General features: G+C 41.3%; 1 protein-coding gene across 3 annotated transcripts in view; it reads right to left on the reverse strand.

The window, feature by feature from the left end:
- IL18R1 (interleukin 18 receptor 1) overlaps positions 1 to 21404 on the reverse strand; it is a 39540-nt gene extending 18136 nt beyond the window's left edge. Inside the window, exons 1-5 of one of the 3 annotated variants that reach the window (XM_072844416.1) lie at positions 20749 to 21404; positions 13880 to 13965; positions 9554 to 9797; positions 5251 to 5416; positions 1897 to 2047 (exon numbers count right to left, since the gene is read on the reverse strand). In XM_072844416.1, the coding sequence (XP_072700517.1) occupies positions 1897 to 2047; positions 5251 to 5416; positions 9554 to 9797; positions 13880 to 13937 (619 nt within the window). In that variant the 5' untranslated portion in view covers positions 13938 to 13965; positions 20749 to 21404. Of the gene's footprint in view, positions 1 to 1896; positions 2048 to 5250; positions 5417 to 9553; positions 9798 to 13879; positions 13966 to 15646; positions 15754 to 20748 lie in introns of those variants that run through there. The other 2 variants (XM_072844414.1, XM_072844415.1) reach the window with 2 other exon arrangements.
- Between the last annotated feature and the right edge of the window lie 626 nt (positions 21405 to 22030).

The raw sequence follows: 22030 nt of genomic DNA on the forward strand, positions 1-22030 counted from the left end.
AGGTACTTGTGACACACTGACACCCTATAACACAGATTCTGAGAGTCATCCCTTCACATTTACTTCTGCCTTATTGTCATTTAAGTAACAGTTGCAGCTGATATTGCATGTTTTGCTTTCTGTCCACTCAGAGCTAATGTAACTGGAGAAAATGCATTGCATTTGGTTTCCCTCAACTCAAATCTGTGGCTTCTGTAACTAAAAACCAGAGGAAGATGTTCATCCAGGCAGACAAGCACACCTGTAGGACACAAAGTCATGTGGAAGTGCCTTTATTCCTTCTGTCTGCCCCCCTCGACTCCTCGAAGATAGATTTATTGGGCACGGGATTTAATTCAAGAATATATTTCGATCACCTAATAATACAAAACAGTACAATACAAAACACCTACAACAAAACTCCATGCGGTAGGCAAGGCACTCGCTCTCAGGTGTCAACCTTTCCCGTGCAGGCACAGAGGGGAACACCCCTTCAGTCTTATGCTCTGAATGCCTCCCTTGCCTCACCTTAGTTCTGGCCCTGCGGGGGTGTCCACATCTGTGGGCTTAGCTCTGCTTTTGTTCCTGAGTGACTTCTGACCCTGACTAGAGGTACATATACTCTCCGCCTCAGCCTCTTTCTGAATGCTTTCAAACAACCTAGGGCAGCTACTAACTGCAGAACACTTAGAGCATACAGTGAATGTTGAATGTTGTCAAGTTCTTGAGAGTCCTACTGTCAGCACCGGCAACTTTCTTTATGATCTAGACTCTCCCTTCTTGTACAGCAGGTGCTTCTGGGGCATTTACAAGTAAGGTACAGAACAGTCATTATAGGTGCTCAGAAAATTCCTGGGGCTTACAGGTGCTCAGCAAACAGTGAGTATGCACAAGGAGGGAAGGGAGACTGGGGAGCTCTCCTGCAGCACCCTCACCTACCTAAGCCCTCTCAGCAAGTGTGATGCTGCAGAGTGAAGGGTAGAGAACAGAGTGGTGATTGTGTGGTAAGAGCTAGAAGATGAAACTCGCAAAGTGAAGCCCCCAGCAAGTCAGATTTGGTTCCTTTGGGATTCAGATTCTCTGCACAAGCCTGGAATTCATATAGGTGGACAGCAGGATTTGGGATGTCTCCCAGAGAAATAAGAACTCTCAGGTCTTGAGAATACTGAGTGACATGAGTGGATTCAAGGACAAAGAGGCAAGAGGTGGTTTTGTGGAAAATCGTTATTGGTTATCTTTCTCTGGATCCATCCTTCTTCCCCCCTCAGGAACGTCAGTGGGAGCCCTGGGAAGAGGTGGTGTAAAAGGACACCTTTGAGACAGTATGCCATCTACTAAAACTTGCAGTACATCATTGAAAACCCAGAGACCCTGTCCCCAGCATGTCATCCTGCCCATCTGTCATGTTCAACCTTTAAACTTAGCTCAGTCTCCTGGACTCTCTCTGTACCCTCACACCCCACAGATGAATCCAGTTTCATATACTAGGGTATTCCTGTGTAGCTTATTACTTCTCCTGCCTTATAATCAAGTTCCTCGAGAATTGTATATTATTTACTTCATTTCCTATTTCCCTGATGCTTAGTACAGTTCTTTGAATATAAACACCCTTGACAAATATCTGTTGAGTGAAAGTATAACTAAGCAACAAGAAATTCCACAAATTACTCAAACATGAAATAAGAGTGCTGACTCATGGGAGGCTCACCTTCATAAAGGTCATTTACTACCCCTCCCGGAAAAAAAATCCTTCCAGTGTGGTGCATGATGCCCAAATGACTTGACCCTTATATTTGACTTAGCGATGTGGTCACAACTCCAAGTAAGTTGCCTCTAGATTCCTGTGCTACATTACAAAAAAAAATTCCATTTTACAAAGACACATTTGTTTCTTTCTGATTCTAAAATTTCTCTTACCTCCAACTACTGTTACATTGAAGGTTTTGGTGACATTAAATAGTTTTCCATTATGATGAATGAAAAACACACAGGTATAATATCCCTGATCATTAAATTCTGCATTCTTCTGTAAAGCTGGGTTTTTATTGTTCTCTATCTTTTCACAGTTCTGTTTTGTACAAAAAAAAAAATAAAGTTAAAATATTTTAAGTAAAAGCAGTACCACATTATATTGATTCAAAAATTGTTAAGATTTTTATCGAAAAAGGGAAACAATGAAAACTAGCAATTTCCAAGGTGATGTCCCAGTGACTTAGCACTGCATCTAATTTCATATACTCAGGACTACCCATCCTGGGGGTGGGTAGTGGAGGTGGGAGCAGAATCATTCAGAGACCCAAGTACCTAGCAGACCACCCACCCCCTTGATGTCTTCCACCAGAAGACAATGGACTGATGGACTGATCACAAATGTATCAGGACATTCAAATCCATAGGCACACACAAACGTGTCTCTTCATCACAAATTTCCATATGGGTCACAGGAATGAATAATAGCAAAAAAAGCCACCTTCTTCAATCTAGCCTCCAGTCACCCACAGAAGAGGTTCTAAAGCAATCTAAAATCCAGATACAGAAAATGGAAGCTAAATTGCTAACCCTGACTATGTGACACTGTTCCCACAAACACTGAACAAGGAGAATGTACCACTCACAGATTTCTCTTGAAGGTGCTAAAGCTGGCAGCAACTGGGGCTAGACCCAGAGGGTACTTAGCATGGTTTGGTGAAGCACTCACATATATCCCTCACCTCAGTAAATTGTTTCTTTATATGTCAAATTTTTGAACCCAAACTGTTTTTTCCAAGGCACATTAAAATATCAAAGACTTCATTTTTATTTCCAATCAGTTGATTTAGCTTCCTTGCTCTCCTCCCTTCAGGCAATGATCTGTAATTAGGCTGAGAATGCTGAACCCTGTGGTTAACCATAGAGCTGGAAACATCCTCAATAGATCTATTTTCTAAGTTTAAGTATCCTCATGTTGAGACTTCTTGAAATCTAGTACACTGAACCTCACAAATTTATATTACTCTAAAATATTTACACATGACAGGAAATAGAATCAAGTCAACTAGACTGACTTAGACATTTAGAAAACATTTGGATAAGAGCTTTCCCTGAAAAATCACAACAGTGGTAAAGCAAAATATGCAAACAAAGGTTTCTAGGAAATCATCTGTAGCTTCAACTTTCTGAAAGGCTTCTGTCAGGATCACTTTCCCATAAAGATCTTTAAAATTTATGTAACAGAGTCACATTTTTCAGGTTTGTTCTTCTATAGAAATAATATAATTTGTATTGTGCATCTGCATGTATGAATACTATGCATGTGTATATATTATATATGTGTATACTGTAAGGTTATATATAATACATATGTGAATGTGTATATATATATAATCTCTATAGTGTTGTCTAAAAGAGCTCTTACAATTCAAGTAAAAGGGGATCCCTGGGTGGCGCAGTGGTTTGGTGCCTGCCTTTGGCCCAGGGCGTGATCCTGGGGACCCGGGATCAAATCCCACATCGGGCTCCTGGTGCATGGAGCCTGCTTCTCCCTCTGCCTGCTTCTCCCTCTGCCTGTGTCTCTGCCTCTCTCTCTCTCTCTCTCTCTCTGTGTGTGACTATCATAAATAAATAAAAATTAAAAAAAAACAATTCAAGTAAAAGGTATGCCAGCTGAAGAAAATAGATCATCCACAAAAGAAGTAATACTAAGGTGCAATTGATATATAAAAATGTTCAATTTATTATTAAGAAAAGAAATGGGGAAAAGCTACTAAAAATTACAGAAATTTTGCATGTCAAATTCATAAATGTTCTAACAGTATGACTTCTCAGTGTATGTGGTGGTGGTTGAAAAGATGGTTTAGAACTAGTGTAGTTCCCGAGAGAGGAGTTTTTTTTTTTAATTTATTTTTTATTGGTGTTCAATTTACTAACATACAGAATAACCCCCAGTGCCCGTCACCCATTCACTCCCACCCCCCGCCCTTCTCCCCTTCTACCACCCCTAGTTTGTTTCCCAGAGTTAGCAGTCTTTACGTTCTGTCTCCCTTTCTGATATTTCCCACACATTTCTTCTCCCTTCCCTTCTATTCCCTTTCACTATTATTTATATTCCCCAAATGAATGAGAACATATAATGTTTGTCCTTCTCCGACTGACTTACTTCACTCAGCATAATACCCTCCAGTTCCATCCACGTTGAAGCAAATGGTGGGTATTTGTCATTTCTAATAGCTGAGTAATATTCCAGAGAGGAGTTTAATAATGTGGAGCAAAAGCCATAAATCTGCTCATAGCCTTTGATACAATAATTCTACTTGTAGGGATATGATTGAAGAATAAAATCATACATACACCCTAAGACTTATGGGAATGATATTTATTTTAGCCTTATAAATAATAGTGGAAACAAGGAAACTAACAAATACCCCAAACCAGAGGATTAGTTAGACACAAGTGTAATACACAATGGAAGCCCACGTTTGTAAGAGTGTTTAAAGATGTAGGGGAATAATCACAATATAATTTTTAGTGGATAGAGGAAAACTACAAGCCACTAAAAATACCACTTTTTATTTTTAAAAAGCTTAAATACCACTTTTTAAAAGCAAATGTTTACACGCACACACACAAACCCCAAAGTCTCTGGCTGGTGGAATTCTGAGTGAGCTCTACTATCTTCATTGCTCATTTTTGCATCTTCCATTTTTATAAAAGGAATTGCGTGATTAGGGAAAAAGTATATATAATAGAATTTAATTTTTTAAATATATGTGGCAGAAGAAAATGAAAATCCTTAGGCTAGCATTCCTAAAAATTAATTTATCAAAAGAGAAGGAAAATAAAGGGGGGGCAAGGAAGAGGAAGCTGTTATCTTTTATTGAACATTAAATTTGGAGCAGGAACTCATTTCAGCTGCCCTGCCAGGGCACTTTGCTTAGACAGGCCAGCTGAGCTGTGTGTGTGTGGGGGGGGGGGGGGGGGGGCTCATGCAGCTCGCACATGACAAGACAAAAATACTCCTCCGCCAGCAGATCCTCATTTTGGATTTTTGTCTTTTTTTTCCTCAAGTCTTAAGTTAACGTATTTCTTAAAGATTCGTTTACTTATTTTTGAGAAAGAAAGAGGGGAGGGGCAGAGGGAGAGAGAGAATCTGAAGCCAACTCCCTGCTGTGCTCAGAGCCCGACACGGGGCTCAATCCCTGGACCCTGGGATCATGGTCTAAGCTGAAATCAAGAGTCAGACACTTAACCAACTGAGCCACTCAGGTGCCCATTAAAATATTTTAAAAGCATTACCTTATACAGTGATGTTCTATTGGACAGTTTTTGATAGTATGTATGTTCACAGTTTATATGCAAAGATTTTTGAACTTCCACAATTTTACTAATTAGTTGTTTTTCAGCAAAACAGCTGTATTTCCTTCTTGCAATGACATTTAATTTCCATTCACGGGTATCATTTCTATGAAATAAAGATTTAAAGATATTTTATAATTAGTACAGACTTTGCAAATACCACCTTTTAGTAACCAATCCAGTGAAAATCTTTCCTTATTTGTCTATAAATAAGAGACTCATTCACTGATGCCCAGACCCTGCTCTGCCCCGTTTTGCTTCAGTTGCAGCAAGTATTTAACAATTGTCATGGGACAATGGTAAGGGGCAGTGAAAGAGAAAAACCTGAGCAGTTCTACGTGCGCGCACACGCGCGCGCGCACACACACACAAAACCCACTGCTGACCATATATTATGGGTGTCTGGACATTGTCTGGATCATTGAAAACTTCAATGATCTTTGGAGATAGACAAGTTCAAAGATTCTTAACCCAGGATGGGACAGCAGCAGCAGGTTTTTGAAGTCCACAAACTCCTGAACTTGTTTTCTGGAAGTTTGTATATATGCATTGGGTTTTTATATTTCTCTAAGCAGTTTCTTCCAATCCTCTTCTCTTCTATTACTGTTGAGTAAAGCCAAGTGTGGAGTGGCTGCATAGCTATATTAGCACTTTACGTGCCTTACTGAGCTAACATTAGTTTGAATAGGTCTTGATGTTGTTCCTTCTGATTATAAATTAGTAGTCTGCAAGACGAAACAACTTTAACACAGTTTTTAAAAAGGAACTTCTAAGCAAGGAAATGTTTGCAACCTGATGTTTGTTTAAGCAGCACATGCAATATATGGATCCATATACTAAATACAACAGCCATGTGTTAGGTTGTCCTTTGTGTCTGACACATTTGTACCCACCCACCCCAGGCTCTTGCAGTCCCCCTCCAGGTCTACAGTGTGGAAGGAAGACTAGCATTTACTGAGCTCCAGGAATTGCACGTGTGTGTGCAATGGGGATGGCGATTTCTCTTATGTGAGGTAATTAAGATAATCGTCACATAAAGCTAAGTACCTCGCCCAAGTTCCCATACTGTACTGCCCAATACTATGCTTTCAGGGTCGATGTGAGTCTGGCCCCTCCCTCGGGGGTGTATTCATACAAGACTGGTCAGGGCTGGGCAGGAAGTGGTGGGTGCCTTGACAAGCTTGTCCTAAAGATGAAAGGTAGGTAAGTCAATGGCCGTGGAACATAATACAGCTACCGGCCCTTTGGAAGGGATTCAGAATCCCATTGGCATCATCCTCTTCTCATGTGTATCTAATGTTTTCCCGACTTCAGCCCCTCTGGGCTGGACAGAGATATATTTCTAGATCCTTCTGTCCTGTCACTTATGAGGAAGAGAGCACATGCATATTTCCATCCTATCAGGCCATACTGTTGTCTACATCTGCAATCCCCAGTTCCTAACACTCGGTGAGCACCGTAGCAGAATGCCTCTGTGTCCCTGCCACCGCACTGGGAATGCTGATAAACAGGTGGGCACTGTCCTTGCTCAAGGAGCTGGAAGGCCAGTGTGAAGCTGAGGCAACTGACCCAAAGCAGTGACCGTGCCTCCTCTCCTACAAGGCCATCCATTCCTGGTTACACAAGCCACTCCTGCCACACAAGAAGGGATTTGAAAAGCTCTAGCTCATTCTTGGGAGACCCCTTACCAAGTCAATCCTGCTGCTTGTCAAGTTGGTACATGATCCTGAGAGTTCTGCATGCACTTTTCTCTCTATCTCCATGCCCTCCCCTCCCATCTATCATAGAAAACCCCCTCTCTCCTGCATCTCCTCCCTTCTTGGTGGATTTCCTTCTTAAATTTGATCTGACTTCAGGATACAAGCATGTCTCCAGAGGCCTTTGATTATTAGCAGAGGAGTCCTGAAAAATGAAAGGATTATCGTTCTAATGGAGGGATTACAGGAGTGGAGTCTGGTCTTCAATGGATTCCACATGAAATTACAGAGGCTCACTCACCTAAATCTGTGCACACATGCACACATGTACACACACACATACACACTCCTCTGAGGGAAACAGGATACTCTTCACCAGTGCACCGAATTTGAAAAAAAAAAATCCCCATCTTTAGCACCCCTAGGTGTCCAAAACAACCTGTATAGGTTCCCATTGATTTTTCTTTTTTATCTTTTAAAAGATTTTATTTATTTATTTGAGACAGAGTGAACAAGAGAAATAGCATGAGCAGAGGAAGGAGCAGAGGGAGAGGAAGAAGCAGACACCCCACTGAGCAGGGAGGATTATGATCTGAGCCAAAGGCAGACACTTCACCAACTGAGCCACCCAGGCACTGTACTCCCACCCCCTAATACCCCACCCATTAATTTTCAAAACCACCTCAAGGCCGCTTCTCATTACATCACTTTAGTCTCGTGTTATTCGTTATTCATCAGCCTCCAAGACCCTTCAAAGTTCATCACCATAGCCACTGAGCCACCTTGTTTCTCCTGCCCTCTGGGCTCCTCTTCCTGATTCTCCATACCTCTCTGACAGCCTGTCTCTATTTGATGCTTCCACTTTTCCTTCCTAATCCAGGCTGTGTTCTCCACCTTCCATAACAGGGAGACAGTTAATGCCTTAGACATTAGACAGTCCCTACCTGTCTCCAAGTGACATTTTTGGATAGCTGGCTCTTCCTCTCAGTGTGCTCTTCCTGCCCCGTCTAGGGTTCTTTCTTTTCCTTTTCTTTCTTTCTCTTTCTTTCTTCTTTCTTTCTTTCTTTCTTTCTTTCTTTCTTTCTTTCTTTCTTTCTTTCCTTTCTTTTTCTTTCTTTTTAAAGATTGTATTTTTTTATTCATGAGAGACACAGGAAGAGGCAGAGATATAGGCAGAGGGAGAAGCAGGCTCCCCCGGGGAACTCAATGTGGGACTCAATTCCAGGACCCGAGGATCACAACCTGAGTCAAAGGCAGATGCTCAACCACTGAGCCACCTAAGCGCCCCTGCTTTCTTCATTTAAATTGTGCCTTTATTCAATCCAGATTGCGGAGATTTTTTTTTTTACCCCATTGGTGAGTATTCATTCTACATTAGTGTGGAAAGACCTAGCTGTGACCCATTTCTAGAATTATCTCTCTTAAATGAACACATAAAATTCACTGGTCAAAACAAACAATGAAAAAGAGTTCTTGAATTTCTTTCTGACTCCTAGGAGTTCCTATGTATAAAAACAAACCAAAATGACCTCATTTTGTGCAAAACCACAGGAGTGATAACAAGGTTTCACTGCGCTATCTCCCTCTGCTTTCAATAGCACTATTGATAATGATCAGGACCCACCCCAGAAATCTACTACATCTGATAGCACACCACCATCACTCACTCACCTGGCCCTGAGCTATCTTCCACAGGTCAGCCAGTCTCAGATCTCTATAAAAATACACACATACTCATATATATATGCAAGTACTACACAATGCCACAAATGTGCCAGATCAACACCATGTCATCAAGCCTAATAAGCCATTACATAGAACATCGCCTGTCCCAGTTACTCCTTCCCAGCTTACCAAATAAAGTATAAAGAGAACTTAGTTCAGTGACAATCACTGAAACATTCAGTTAGTTTCTCTCATTTCATAGAACTTATGACTCTTGATTATGAGTGTCTTGGCAGAGGCTATAGGGGTATGTCCTGGGAAGGCGGTGCAAAGCTCTTCTGTGTTCCCCTCTCTTGCTGGCCCTGTCTGTAGGTCTGTGACTGGCTGTTAAACCCACGCACCCTTCACTCACACTACCCCCTGATACTCTACAAACCCTGGAAAACTGGACTAGGATGTGTCAGTACCAATTCTGACCTCTCTCCCCAGCCTGAGGATACCACCCAGGGAAGCTGAGGTTGCCCCCTTTCACCACACCCTGAAGGCTTCACTATGGAGCCTTCACCTATTCCATTTGCCCAGCAACTCTATACAATGGGAGCAGCTGAATTGTAAAATGACTTTCATTTGGTACCCACTTATCTTTGGTAAGGATCCCCTAAAAGAAATTAAGGTAATCCTTTGTTAAGATCACTAAGAAGATAAACACAAGGGCAACTATTTAATTTAATTTGTCAATGATGAAGGCTTTATGCATGTTGGAGGAAGGGTAGGGGAGAGTAAATACATGGATTATCCTTTCAGATTGTTGTATATCTGATTTGCTGAACTCATTCCAAGAGTTCTATGAAATATACTAACACAAGAGAAGCTATACTCACCCCATTTGGAAAAAGTAAGATCCACTGTCCTCCAACTCAGCTGGCCAAAACTCCAAAATATAATCGTGCAGAGTAATTCTGGGTGAATTCCTTGAATTTAGCTCAATGCGCCCATGTGATTCATTGCTCTTGTACCATTTTATGGCGGTTGCTTCATTCTTGTGCTCAGATGCTGATGGGCAATATTTCAGATAGAAAGGTTCGCCTCTGACCGCAGTGATGTTAAAACGTGAAGTACAAGTTTCTTCATAAAATTAGCAGAGTAAAATAAAATAAAATTAAAAAAAAAAAGCAGAATGACAAGTGTAAACTTTTTCTTTCCTAATGCATTAGGTGAATAAGCCAGCTTGGTAAGAAAGTCCTGAGCAATCTCAGTGTCCCAATCCTGTGAGTTCTCTTATTTCAGGGTCAATACTTTTACCAACATGAGGACACTCTCAGGACATAAATGTAGACAAAATTTCCAACAGCTTTTCCCAAACAGACAGTACCAAAACTTAACCTACCATAGCTAGAAGACAGAGAAATGTAGTGAAATCTTTTCAAAGAAAATGTTATACATTACAACTTCCTCTTAAGGAAGGCCACAGACGTCACTGTGGTGCCACACCTACCCCAAAACATCTCTAGCTGGGGAAATCTCCGTGGAAATGAAAACAAGAAATCTAGAGGCCTCAGGGTTCCTCATCTGTCTCACCGGAAGTGTCACTTCTCCTGCTCTCAGTCAGTTTACCTGACCATTCCCTGGGCAGGCAGGGGGTTGGTTAAGGTACTCCCATGTAGCTTAGAGTGTGTGTGAGTTCATGATCTCTCTGGGTTACCATGTGGATCATCAAGAATTGATTAATACAATATCACTCCAAACCTGGGTATCTGTTCCTTCCCTCCTTGAGTGCTCTTGCAGGCTCGCTCTCTCCCTCCCTCACTCCTTCCCTCTTTCTCCATCAACCCAGATGCTCTGACTTTGGAAATTTATCTGCTCCTTTCAGCTAACAGGATCATCATTCCCCTCCCTCTGAATATCTGATAGTTCAACATCAGCACTCATGGACCCTTTCCATATCCTATTCTTTGGTGGCTTCAGCTTGGCCTTTTATTGAAGTATAATTAACACACAATGGTATATTAGTTTCAGGTACACAACATATTGATCAACAGTTCTATACATTACTCAGTGCTCACCATATAATGTTATTACAATATTTTTGACCATACTTTGACCATATTTTGACCTATGCGTATTTCTCATCCCTGTGACTTATTTATAACTGGAAGTTTACACTCTTACTCCTCTTTATATACTTCATTCATGCCCCCCACCCACCTTCCCTCTGGCAGCAACCTATTTGTTCTCTGTATTTAAGAGTCTGCGTTTGTTTGTTTATTCATTTGTTTTGTTTTTAAGATTCCATGTATAAGCAAAATTATATGATATTTGTATTTCTCACTTATTTTATTCAGCATAAGACCCTTTAGGTACATCCACGTTGTCACGAATGGCAAGATCTCATTCTTTTTTGTGGTTGAGGAATATTTTATTGCATGTATGTATATACACCACATCTTCTTTATCCATTCATCTATCGGTGGACACTTGGGTTGCTTCCCTATCTTGACCATTGTAAACAATGCTGCAATAAACCTAGGGGTGCATGTACGTTTTCAAATCAGTGTTTTTGTTTTCTTTGTATAAATACCCAATAGTGAAATCACTGAATTGCATGGTGTTTCTATTTGTTATTTTTTGAGGAACCTCCACACTGTTTTTCGCAGTGGCTGCACTAATTTGCATCCCCACAAACAGTACCCTTTAACTGAATTTTGAGAATGAGAATCTTAAATTAAGTAGAGTATTTCTCTGAGGGCATGAAGAAAATGCCTTCTTTATAGTTAGGGTCTATTTCTCAAAACAACTGTCTAGTTTAAACCAATGCTGTTAACCACAATGTAAAAAGGAAGTGGCTCAAATGATAGAAGAATTCTTTGAATACATGGGATGTCAAATCTACCTCAAAGTACAAGTGTTAATGAATATCAGCCTTGTGTTTGCTGGTTGTTATAGAAACTCCATTTTACATTTCAGTACTTTAACACAGAAGTTGTGATACATGTGTAAGTGTTGGTGTCAGTTTTAATTGACATCCGAAAGGATGGTATGTCAACAACAATTTATTTTCCTGTTTCAGAGATATACTATACATAAGACAAAGTACACAAATCCTACAGTATGTGCTCTTCTGTGTCTGGATTCTTTCCTACTCCATCATGTCTTGGATAGGCATCCATGTTGCTGCAAGAAGCAGTGATTTGTTCTTTTTCTCATAGTTTTTATAGTTGTCATATTTGACAATTTATCCATTCTGTTGTTGTTGAATATATGTGTTCTTTCTATGTTTCAGCCTACCTTTAAAAAAAACACTTCCATAAATATCTGTGTCTTTGTTGTGATAGACACATTCACCATTTCTTTTGGGGAGTACTTATCATTTGCTGAAACCTAACCTGGATTACATACTCGCCAGGGGTAGATGGTTGGAGATCAACAATTCTATACATTACTCAGTGCTCACCATGATAAATGTAGTCACCACATGTTATTACAATATTACTGACCATACTCCGTTCACACCTCCCTGGCCGTTAGTGGTTTCATCAGCTACCTAATCTTATGCTTAACACTACAGGTGTTGTTGATTAGAAATGAGTTTTGAGAAAAAAAAACAAGAAAAAGAAATGAGTTTTGAGGGCAGCCTGGGTGGCTCAGCGGTTTAGCGTCGCCCTCAGCCCCGGGCCTGATCCTGGAGACCTGGGGTCGAGTTCTGTGTCGGGCTCCTCACATGGAGCTTGCTTCTCCCTCTGCCTGTGTCTCTGCTTTTCTCTCCCTCTCTCTCTCTCTCTCTCTCTGTCTCTCATGAATAAATAAATAAAATCTTTAAAAAAAAAGGAAATGAGTTTTGATTGAAAAAAAAAAAAAAAAGAGTGGAATTCAAGGTATACGGGCTGCCCAGAACAGGTACTCCCATTCTTACAGGAACAGAGAGTAAGAATCCAGCAAGGTCAACAACCTAGACCCTTTGAAATGATGTCTGTCTTTGAAATTGCCTTGAGTTTGGACAATAAATAGGATATTGTCTTTCAGCTTCTACTAGGTTAAATGAATCCTCATGTAGAATATTGTCATATTTGCCTAGAGCGAACCCTTTATAAAAGGTACTCTTCCGATTCCTGAAAGGACAAATTGCTGGGACCTTAGTAACCCTTTAGAATGGATTGCATGGCTATTTTCCAGCCTGAAACATAGTTCATTGTAACTTGGGAGCAAGGTTATTAGTGTATGTCTATAGAGCAAGGCACCCATGATGCACCCTTTCCTGCACCTTGCTTTTCACCCAGCAGTTTCTAACAGATTATTCCATATCAAAAGCAGCAGATCTATCTCCTTCCTTTAACATCTGGGTAGTATTGCATTGTCTGCATTCCAACAAACATGGACCCACTTCAGTAAATATTGGACTGGAATTATTTGAAAGTATCACTCACTTAAATTCCCTATCTCTTCAGCAGTAATTTTCAAAGTAGAGATATGGGCTCATGTGTTACCCTTTCCTAGATAACAGATCAAGGCAGATTAATATTTCTGTTCCCACCTGCTCCTCCAAAGCATAAAGAGAACCTTGCTATTCAGTCATGCATCTCTTCTCCAAAGGATCCTATAAAGCCACAGAATCCTTCTTGATAAAAGTCTCCAAGCCATCACCGCTCAGTTAAAACTAGTACTTGCCACCTGATATGAAGCCTACGTGTTTTCTCCGGTCTATGCAGTCTTTCTTATGTAGTCCTTCTAACTTGAATATTTCCCCCCAGCCCTGCAAGGTATTCCCACTCACTGTCTTCAGTACCTAAATAATGAGATCACTCTTGGCCTTCATGTTTGGAGAAAAATAATGCGTGTAAAACTTTCTAAAAATCAATAATAACGATGGCTGTGAACTTTTCAGTTTTAAATAACATAAAGCAGATTTTCATCTCTGACAAATGTAATTTGTTTCCAGATACAATCCTGCTCTCTCTACATAAACTCAGAGGGCTAAATGTTTTCTTTTTCAGTAGTTCCATATAATTCTTATTTGATATCATTTCTATGAACGTTTTTTTCTCTATGCCAGGGACACCAAATGGGTGGTAACTTTCAAAATAAAATTCAAAACCACTAATTTTAATAAATTCAGCATCTTCAGTAGACACCTCCACATAAAAAAAGTGAAACCTTCATATTCCCTCTAGACTACCAATTAAGTATGCTTGTGAATGACTATAATTACTTACCTAAGGTTCTTGTAAACATAAGCGCCAAAAGTGTCAAGAGTAGTTCTATATGATGCATATTTAGGATTCTGCCTCCAATGCTTTCTCTGGAAAATGGAATAAGACAGGTTCAGCCCAAACTTGCAAACAAAAGCACACCTGTGTCATGAAGGAGAATTTTTAAAAATCTTCTGGCACACAGACTTTAAAAAGAAATCAGTGCAGGAAGTTTTCACATCCTTTAATATAGTCATCAAGTATTCTCAGAACTTTCAGCTACACAGAATTCATAAAACTTCAAGGTAATGAATTTCAGCATCCAGAAAATTTCCAACTAGCGCAATTTTCTGATACAAGAGAGTCTGCTGTATTTCGAGCCTGGTCTACTAAATCTTACCTCAAAGATCAAAGTTGAAGACAAAAGTATTTCCAGAGAACCTACTGGTCTATCAATAGACAGTCTGTAATTTACCAAGACATGTATGGCAGGTGTGCCCAAATAGGGGTGTGTTTGTGTCTGTGTGTGCTCCTTTTTCTCTCATCACACCAGAATGCTCATCATGATCTTCATTTATCACTTGACTTTTTAAAGACCCACCTTCAGGTGCCTATGTGGCTCAGTCAGTTAAGTATCTGCCTTTATAGCTCAGGTCATGATCCCAGGGGCCTGGGATCAGAGCCCTACATCAGGCTCCCTGCTCAGCAAGGAATCTGCCCCTCCCCCAGCTTGTGCTCCCTCTCTCTCACTCTGTCTCTCTCTCTCTCAGTCTCTCAAATAAATAAATGAAGTCTTAAATAAATAAATATCCATCTTCCTTCTTCAGAACAAAGTTCTTCATGAGCTAGAAACTATCTACTTTGTTCATTACTGTATCATAAGAGTCCAGACCAATGCCTAGCACATAGTAAGCACTAACACTTGTTACAGGGGAATAGATGTATGGATGTGTGTGTGTGTGTGTGTGTGTGTGTGTATTTACACACATACACCCACATGTGTTTATTTTAGGAAACAGAGAGACGAAGCAGAAATTCCCTACACTCCAAATGTCTAATCTACATGGACGCCGTCAACTCAGATCTGTATTGAATTTAAGTCCTTACTCCAACCCATCATTTGTCCCGTGAATTACAAATTTAGAGAGTAGAACAAGGGAAGGGGGCAGTGGGACTCTTACACTGAGTATGAATATTTCAGAAGCAATCCCATGCTCCCTGCATAACACACACTGAGCTCCACTGGGTGGAGGAAGCACAGCGTGATGAAAGAGCTCGCTTTCTGGGGCACACAACCCTGGGCTGGCATTCCATCTGGAGCCCTGACTAGCTCTGCAACCTTAGGCAAGTTACTTAAAAGTGTCAGATCCTATCTGCTCATTACCAAAATGGAAATTAGTAAGAAGGCTTATCACCAAAATTGTTGAGTAATTAGATCAGCCAAAGCAATGAAGGCTTTCTGGATGCATGGTAGTTTCTCCGTCCCAAATAATTCTCTTACCAATTGCCACTCACCTCCCATACTTAAAAAAAATGGCTGTTAATGTTCAAATCCTGGATGAAGTTTAACAGCAAAACCATCAAACCACTTACATCAATCTTTATGAATAACATCACAAAGCATCTGCTGTAATTTCCAATAGATAATAATAATGTAAAGACAAAAGAGTTAAGAATGTATGGAAAGTACCAACTATTCAAATTAGAATATTTCTATGGTTATGTGGCTTGAAATCAATCCCCCACCCACACATATTACATACATTTATTATTAACTATCTATTCTCTTACCTCAAATAGAATGAAAAGTGTTTCCTCTGGTTAAGACTGACACAGCCTCATAAAGGGCACTGCTGTTTTTTCTTGGTTTTGGCTTTTGTTAATTTTCAAGGTCTACTGAGAAATAAATTTACTATGAAATAATCCAGCATTCTGATGAGTTAACTCTGAATTTCAATATGAAACATGTTAAGATCCCAGTATACAAAGTAGCTGATATTTGGGCTGCTCTGTGTGTATGTATATAAATTATAATGTACTTATTGTGGATTTAAAAGATTAAGTTATTAAATAATGGAACTCATTTTCGAAAGAAAAGCTATTCTGGGAAATGTCACAGATATCCTAGTAAGTATTAATAAGATATACATAGGAGAATATAAATATTAAATTTCTTGCATGAAGGACATTTGGGGTTTTTTTAGTATTATGTTTGTTATTGATTTTTTTGCCAGTCCATAATTTTTCAATTTTTCTCTTTCCTCCTTCCTTCCTTCTCTCTTTCTTCCTTTCTTTCTTCCAATTTTTTTTATTTCCAAAGTATTATGTGCCCAATATATGATGCCATTATAAAATAAAGATTGAAAAGAAGAAAATGATCTCAATATGCATAATACTTTAACATGTTGCCTTGTACTTTTTCTATATGACTTTCAAATAATTCAGATATTCAAAATGTTCATATCCTGCATTTTCCACGTAATAAATGAACACTCCCCTGTGTCACAAAAATCTCCGTTAACATCACCTTAATTGCTACATATATCCCCCGATACGGGACTATTATAATTTATAAGATATTTTTATTACAAAATAACCTCATGACTATCTTCTTGTGTCAAAGGGTATGGATCAGTTTTGGGGGCATGACCTCTGGCACCAAACTGGTTGAATTGGATCCTCATCCTATTGTTTACCAGCTGAATACCCTGGGCAAGTCACTTATCCTCCCTGCTCTTTAGTTTCTTTATTTAGGAAAGAGAATAACAATACTACATCCCAGAACTGATGTGAAGGTTTCATGAGTTACCTTTGCAAAGTATCTGGTGCATAAGAAGTATCACTTAAATGTTAGTTATTTATCTACCTTTCTTGGTGTTATGACAATGGCAATACAATCTATGATCAAAGAATACATTTTATTTTTATTTTTTTTAAAGAATACATTTTAAATGAGATAAACACATACTACCAAACTGCATTCTAGAAATGTAATAATTCATACTCCTCAGCTGTGCAAGATAATATCCATCTATCACACCCACATAAGCATCCTGCATTCTCATTCTTTAATTCTCTCTTTAAATTGGTTAATGGTGTTTCATGTTTTTTGTTTGTTTGTTTGTTTTTTAACCTGCGTTTCTATTGCTATAAATCAGAACATAAGGGTGCCTGGGGGGCTCAGTCAGTTAAGGATCTGCCTTCCGCCAGGTCATGATCCTGGAATAACAATCCCAGGATCCTGGGATGAAGCCCCGCCTCCAGCTCCCCGCTCAGCGGGAAGTCTGCATCTCCCTCTCCCTCTGCCCCTCTCCTGCTCATGCTCTCTCTCTCTCTGTGAAATATATATAAAATCTTTTAAAAAATAATATTAAGCATATATGTTTTTAGCTATTATATTCCCTTGTGTATGAACTATTTTTTTACACCTTGGTCCAATTCTTAGATGTCTTAGCGGGGTTTTTTTTTTTTTTTCAATTTATTGAATTTACCCTTCAAATTCCTCTTTTGCTGTTTCACATATGGGAGACTTCATATTTATGCAGTCAACTCCACTATGCTTTTTCTTGGTGATTTTTCCATTACTTTTGCATGTAGGCCATTCCTTTCCCCTCAGTGGTCTGGTGTATGTATATTCAAGGTATGCTTTCTTCCTTTTTATGGCTTAGGGGCTTTTTTTAACATTAAAATGTTTTATTCATTAACAATTAATCTTCTTGTTTGGTATGAAGATAGGTCTAAATAATTTTTTTTCTCAAAGAGCTACTAATTATTTCTCTATAATTAATTAAAAAGTCCCATCTTCCCTTTACAGTGTGCTGAAAGCATAGTTATAATGTAAGGGCTCTCTGCAAGCATTCTATGGAAATCTAGCAGCATGATTGCTCAGGTGCAAATACATGCAAGCGTGTGTATGTATGCAAGCATGTGTGTGTATGTGCTTGCACACATGTACACACACACCACTCTTTCCTCTTCCACTGTGCTTTGTTTTTTCATTCATAGTACTCATCACTAACTGACATACTTTATTTTATGTTTATTATTTGCTGAATTGATGAATTCATTAAATTCATTAAATATATAAAGTTTGGTGTCTTAGGTGATCATCTGATCCACTGTTACATCTGCATAATCTTACCTTTGAAATGCTCCTTAAAGCATGATATCTTGGAAAATACGTTTTAACAACTGATGTGAAGTCTAGGGTACTCATTCTACCCTGGATCTTAAATAATAATCACAATACCTAGGTCCTCACCCAGACACCTGAAAATCCTCCTGGCGATTCTAATATGCAACCACGGTAGGAAGACACTAATCTAGCGGACTTGTTTGTGTACCTAAAAGTACATTTAATATATCATAAATACACATTTAATAATAATTCACCATTTAAGACATATTAAGTATATGTGCACATACACAGATGTATATGTATATAGATATGTATGTGCACACACACAAAGAACATTCACAAACTTCCCCTAAATCACTGAATGGCATGAAGTTTTCCCTAAATGATAAAGTTCTCTTCTAAAAATCGTGTGACGAAGGGCAAGCCAACCGTTCTGACTATAGTCCAGGGTCCTGCAGAGTGTCTGAATCTCATCCTGGAAGGTTTTGCCCACTTGCCCTGTTCATATACCCTACCCTGAGAAAAGTGACCATTTTCTAAAAAAACCTAATTCTCAGAAACCCATAGTTGTAAGGCTACTTCTTGGTAGCCTCCTTAGTTGTGAGGCTGAGTTCTTTCTGCGAAGGAAGCTGAGACTTGACCAGTGAACTGGCCCAGATTATAGAGCGTTACACTGACTCACACAGGAATAGATGTAGATCTCCTCGACTGAAATCACTCTACCCAGAAAATCAAAATTGAGCACCTCCTAAGATAAACTGCCTTGAGGAAAACCTTAACACCAGTGATTTGTAAAATAACTCTTCTTCTGCAGTGTTCGGTGCCTAAGTGTTTAACTCAGCCATTGAGATGATAAAACAACCAAAGCAAAGAGGAAAAAAATGATCTTCGACATAAAACACACACAGGTGCACATGCGCACACACATGCTTCCACATGCTTTCACTCTAAGGAAAGTAGAATTTATGTTGAATTAGGCTTTTCATCTGCAAGGCCAGGAGAATCATTCCCATTTCATAGTCCTTGTCACACAGATCTCTGTGGCGTCCCTAGGCCTCCTCCACTCCACCTGCGCCTGTGCTAGTCCTGCTACCCGAACCCTTCCCACTTCTAACTGCAGGGTCCTTGCAATTCTTACAACCTGACTCTGATCACCTTCTCAGGGAAGCTCTCCAACTGCCAGTGCCCCAAACAGCCTTTGTCCACACACCTGCACCACGCGGCATTCCCATTACTCCTGGATTCATCCCCACTCCCTGGGACCCTGTCTTTCCGTGTTCCCAGACCTCTTTTTTTTTTTTTTTTTGTTCCCAGACCTCTTGCTCACAGCCTTTGTATGTGTTTTTGTGCTGGCAGGGAGGGGAAGGGTTGGTTAGCAGTCGCATTATCCCAGAACCTGAATAAACCCAGTTTCTCCCAAATGTACACCCTCCCAAGCCACTCAAGGTCCTCAGGATGAGAAGTGCGCCCGAGATCCCAGCACTGCACAGCACCAAAAGGAGTGTTTGCTGAGGTTCCCAAGAATAGAACAAGGGAAGAGGGTGAAATTAATACAATAACCTCAGGTGTCTATACCTGACAGGGATCACCCAGTCATTAGTTTGTCTCCTAACCTGCAAAGCAACTTGCTTGGGGTTCTAACTCCTGGAAGCACCTCAAATTAAAAGTAGAGATTTTGGAATCAGGGAAATTTTGGTGTGAATCTGTGATCTATTACTTAGTAAGCTGGATGCCTTTGGATAAATGACTAAACATCTCTCTGCTTTGGTTCTCCTCCTTTCATTAAGCATAATGATAGTGCCTACTTCAGTCAGCCTACAGGAGGATTGAGAGAAAATAATGCATCTAAAAGTTTTCTATACCATGCCAGATAAGTGCTTAATTTGTAAAAGCTACCGATTATTTTAGCTCTTCTCACTTTTTTAGAAAAAAAAAAAAAAAGAATTATAGGGCAAGTTTTAAGGTCTGAAATTATATTAGCTGGAAAAATGGATGCTGTCTCACCAATTATTCATGTGTGCATGGGCGCACATATATGTGCGTATATATGCAGACACCTGGACATCTACTTATATAAATAATATTTTAAACTATATATACATGTATATGCATATCTGCATGTATACATATATATGTACACAAAATCCCTACTTATGACAGCTCCATTTATGCTTTTTTGATTGTATTGATGGTGCAAAAGAGTTACACATTCAGTGGAAACCATACTTTGCACTTTGAATTTGAATCTTTCGCATCCTAGTGATATGCCCTATGATCCTCACTAGCTGCAACTCCCAGTCGGCCTGGGGATCATGAGGGTGAACAACAGATACACTTAGAGCCATTCTGTACCCCCATGCGACCGCTGTTTCTCCTTTTCCGTATACTATTCCATCAAATAAATGAGATATTCGACCGCTTATTATGAATTAGGCGTCGTGCTGGAGGATTTCACCCAACTGTAGGCTAACGTAAGGGTTCTGCGCACCTTCAGGTAGGCTGAGCCCTGATGTTCAGGAGGTTAGACGTATTAACCCCATCTCCCAGTGACTTCGCATATTTTCAACCTAGTCTGGGTTTTCCAGGGGCACCCCCGCCCCCCATCAGCGGAGGAAGACCTGTTACACATAGTGGCACACACCCTTAACGATCTTGTTTCCAGAACCCCCGTGCCCTGGCTGGGCTGGCCCGGCCGGCGGGGCTGGCGGCGCAGGGGGCGCGGAGGGGTGCGGCTGGCAGCCGGGGCGCTCCTTACCTTCAGAGGGGAGTCCCCCGCGGCCGGGGTCGGGGCGGGGGCGGGGGCGGGGGCGGCCGTCCCTCCTGCACTCACTCGGGTCGCGACAGCGGAGACAGGCGTTCCAAAGGCGGGTGAGAAACTGCGACCCGCCGTCTCCCCAGCCCTGTGCGCCCCCGACGCAAAGAGAGGCGCCCCACGTGTGATCAAAGATGTAAGGCAACTCGAGAAGGCTGGGGAAAGGGAAACAACAAACAGAAGGAACAGAGGAGGCTCAGAAGGAAGAAAGGGCGCCGGGCAGCGGCGCGCGGAGGCTGTGGGTGGGACGCGGCTCCAAGTGGGGCGCGCGGGGCCAGGGGGCGTGTCCCGGCCTGGGATGCTCCAATCAGAGACGCTCGTCGTCGGGGGTTTCTCCCCGTGGGGGGGCCTGGGGGGCGGGAATCCTCCCAGGCTGCGGTGTCCGTGGACCCGGGGTACACACGGCTTTCCTCCGGGGTGCTCCTGGTCTGGGGCGCCCCCCCTCGCGCGGGGGATACGGACTCTCCACCTGGGCGCCGAGGAAAGTCCGGCGCGTCGCCCTTGCGCCGAGGCCACCGGTGCCCCAGGCTCGCGCGGCGAGTTTCGGGAGCTCCCGGGGGCTGGGCGGTGGCGGGGGACCCGGAGCGCCGGGGCGCGCGGGGCTGCTCGTTGCGCGCCCTGCAGGCCGCCGACGGGTTTGCACCGGGGTCACGGGGAGAGGGAGCGCGCCCGCCGCCGAGGGGCACCACCTGCGGTTAAGGGGGAGGAGCCCGGGCGGCCCCAGACCGGACGGAGGCCCGGGAAGGGCATCGAGCACACAGGACGGCTCCCCCAGGTCATCCAAAGTGAGGACGAGGCCGTCGGCTGAAGCCCTCAAGCCTCAGATCTGTGCCGAGGCCTTCTGCGTGGGCGAAGGGTTCTCTCCTGGAAAATAGTAGAGAGGGGGCGGAGGTGTTGAACTGAGATTTTACACTGTTAAGAAAAGGAAGCCAAAGGAGAACGTGTGTTTCAAAGTTTTCACCCCGTGGAAGAATGCGGGGTACATTTTGAGAGTGATCTGTAGCAGGATCTTTCCAACAAAAGAGAAGAATGAAACCCACGGCTGATAGGGAGAGGGTTTAATGAGTCATTTTCATTCTTTTTGTTCAGTCAAAAGAATTCATCGTGTAATAAATGAGAAAAGTAAAACAATGATCTCGATAAAGGCAATAAGATCAAGCATCTGACAAAATGCAACAGGCTTTCTTCATGAATAACACTAGGAATACTAAAAATAGGAACGTTC

The sequence above is a fragment of the Canis lupus genome, chromosome 11 (genome assembly GCF_048164855.1).
Source record: "Canis lupus baileyi chromosome 11, mCanLup2.hap1, whole genome shotgun sequence".
Taxonomy (NCBI): Eukaryota; Metazoa; Chordata; class Mammalia; order Carnivora; family Canidae; genus Canis; species Canis lupus.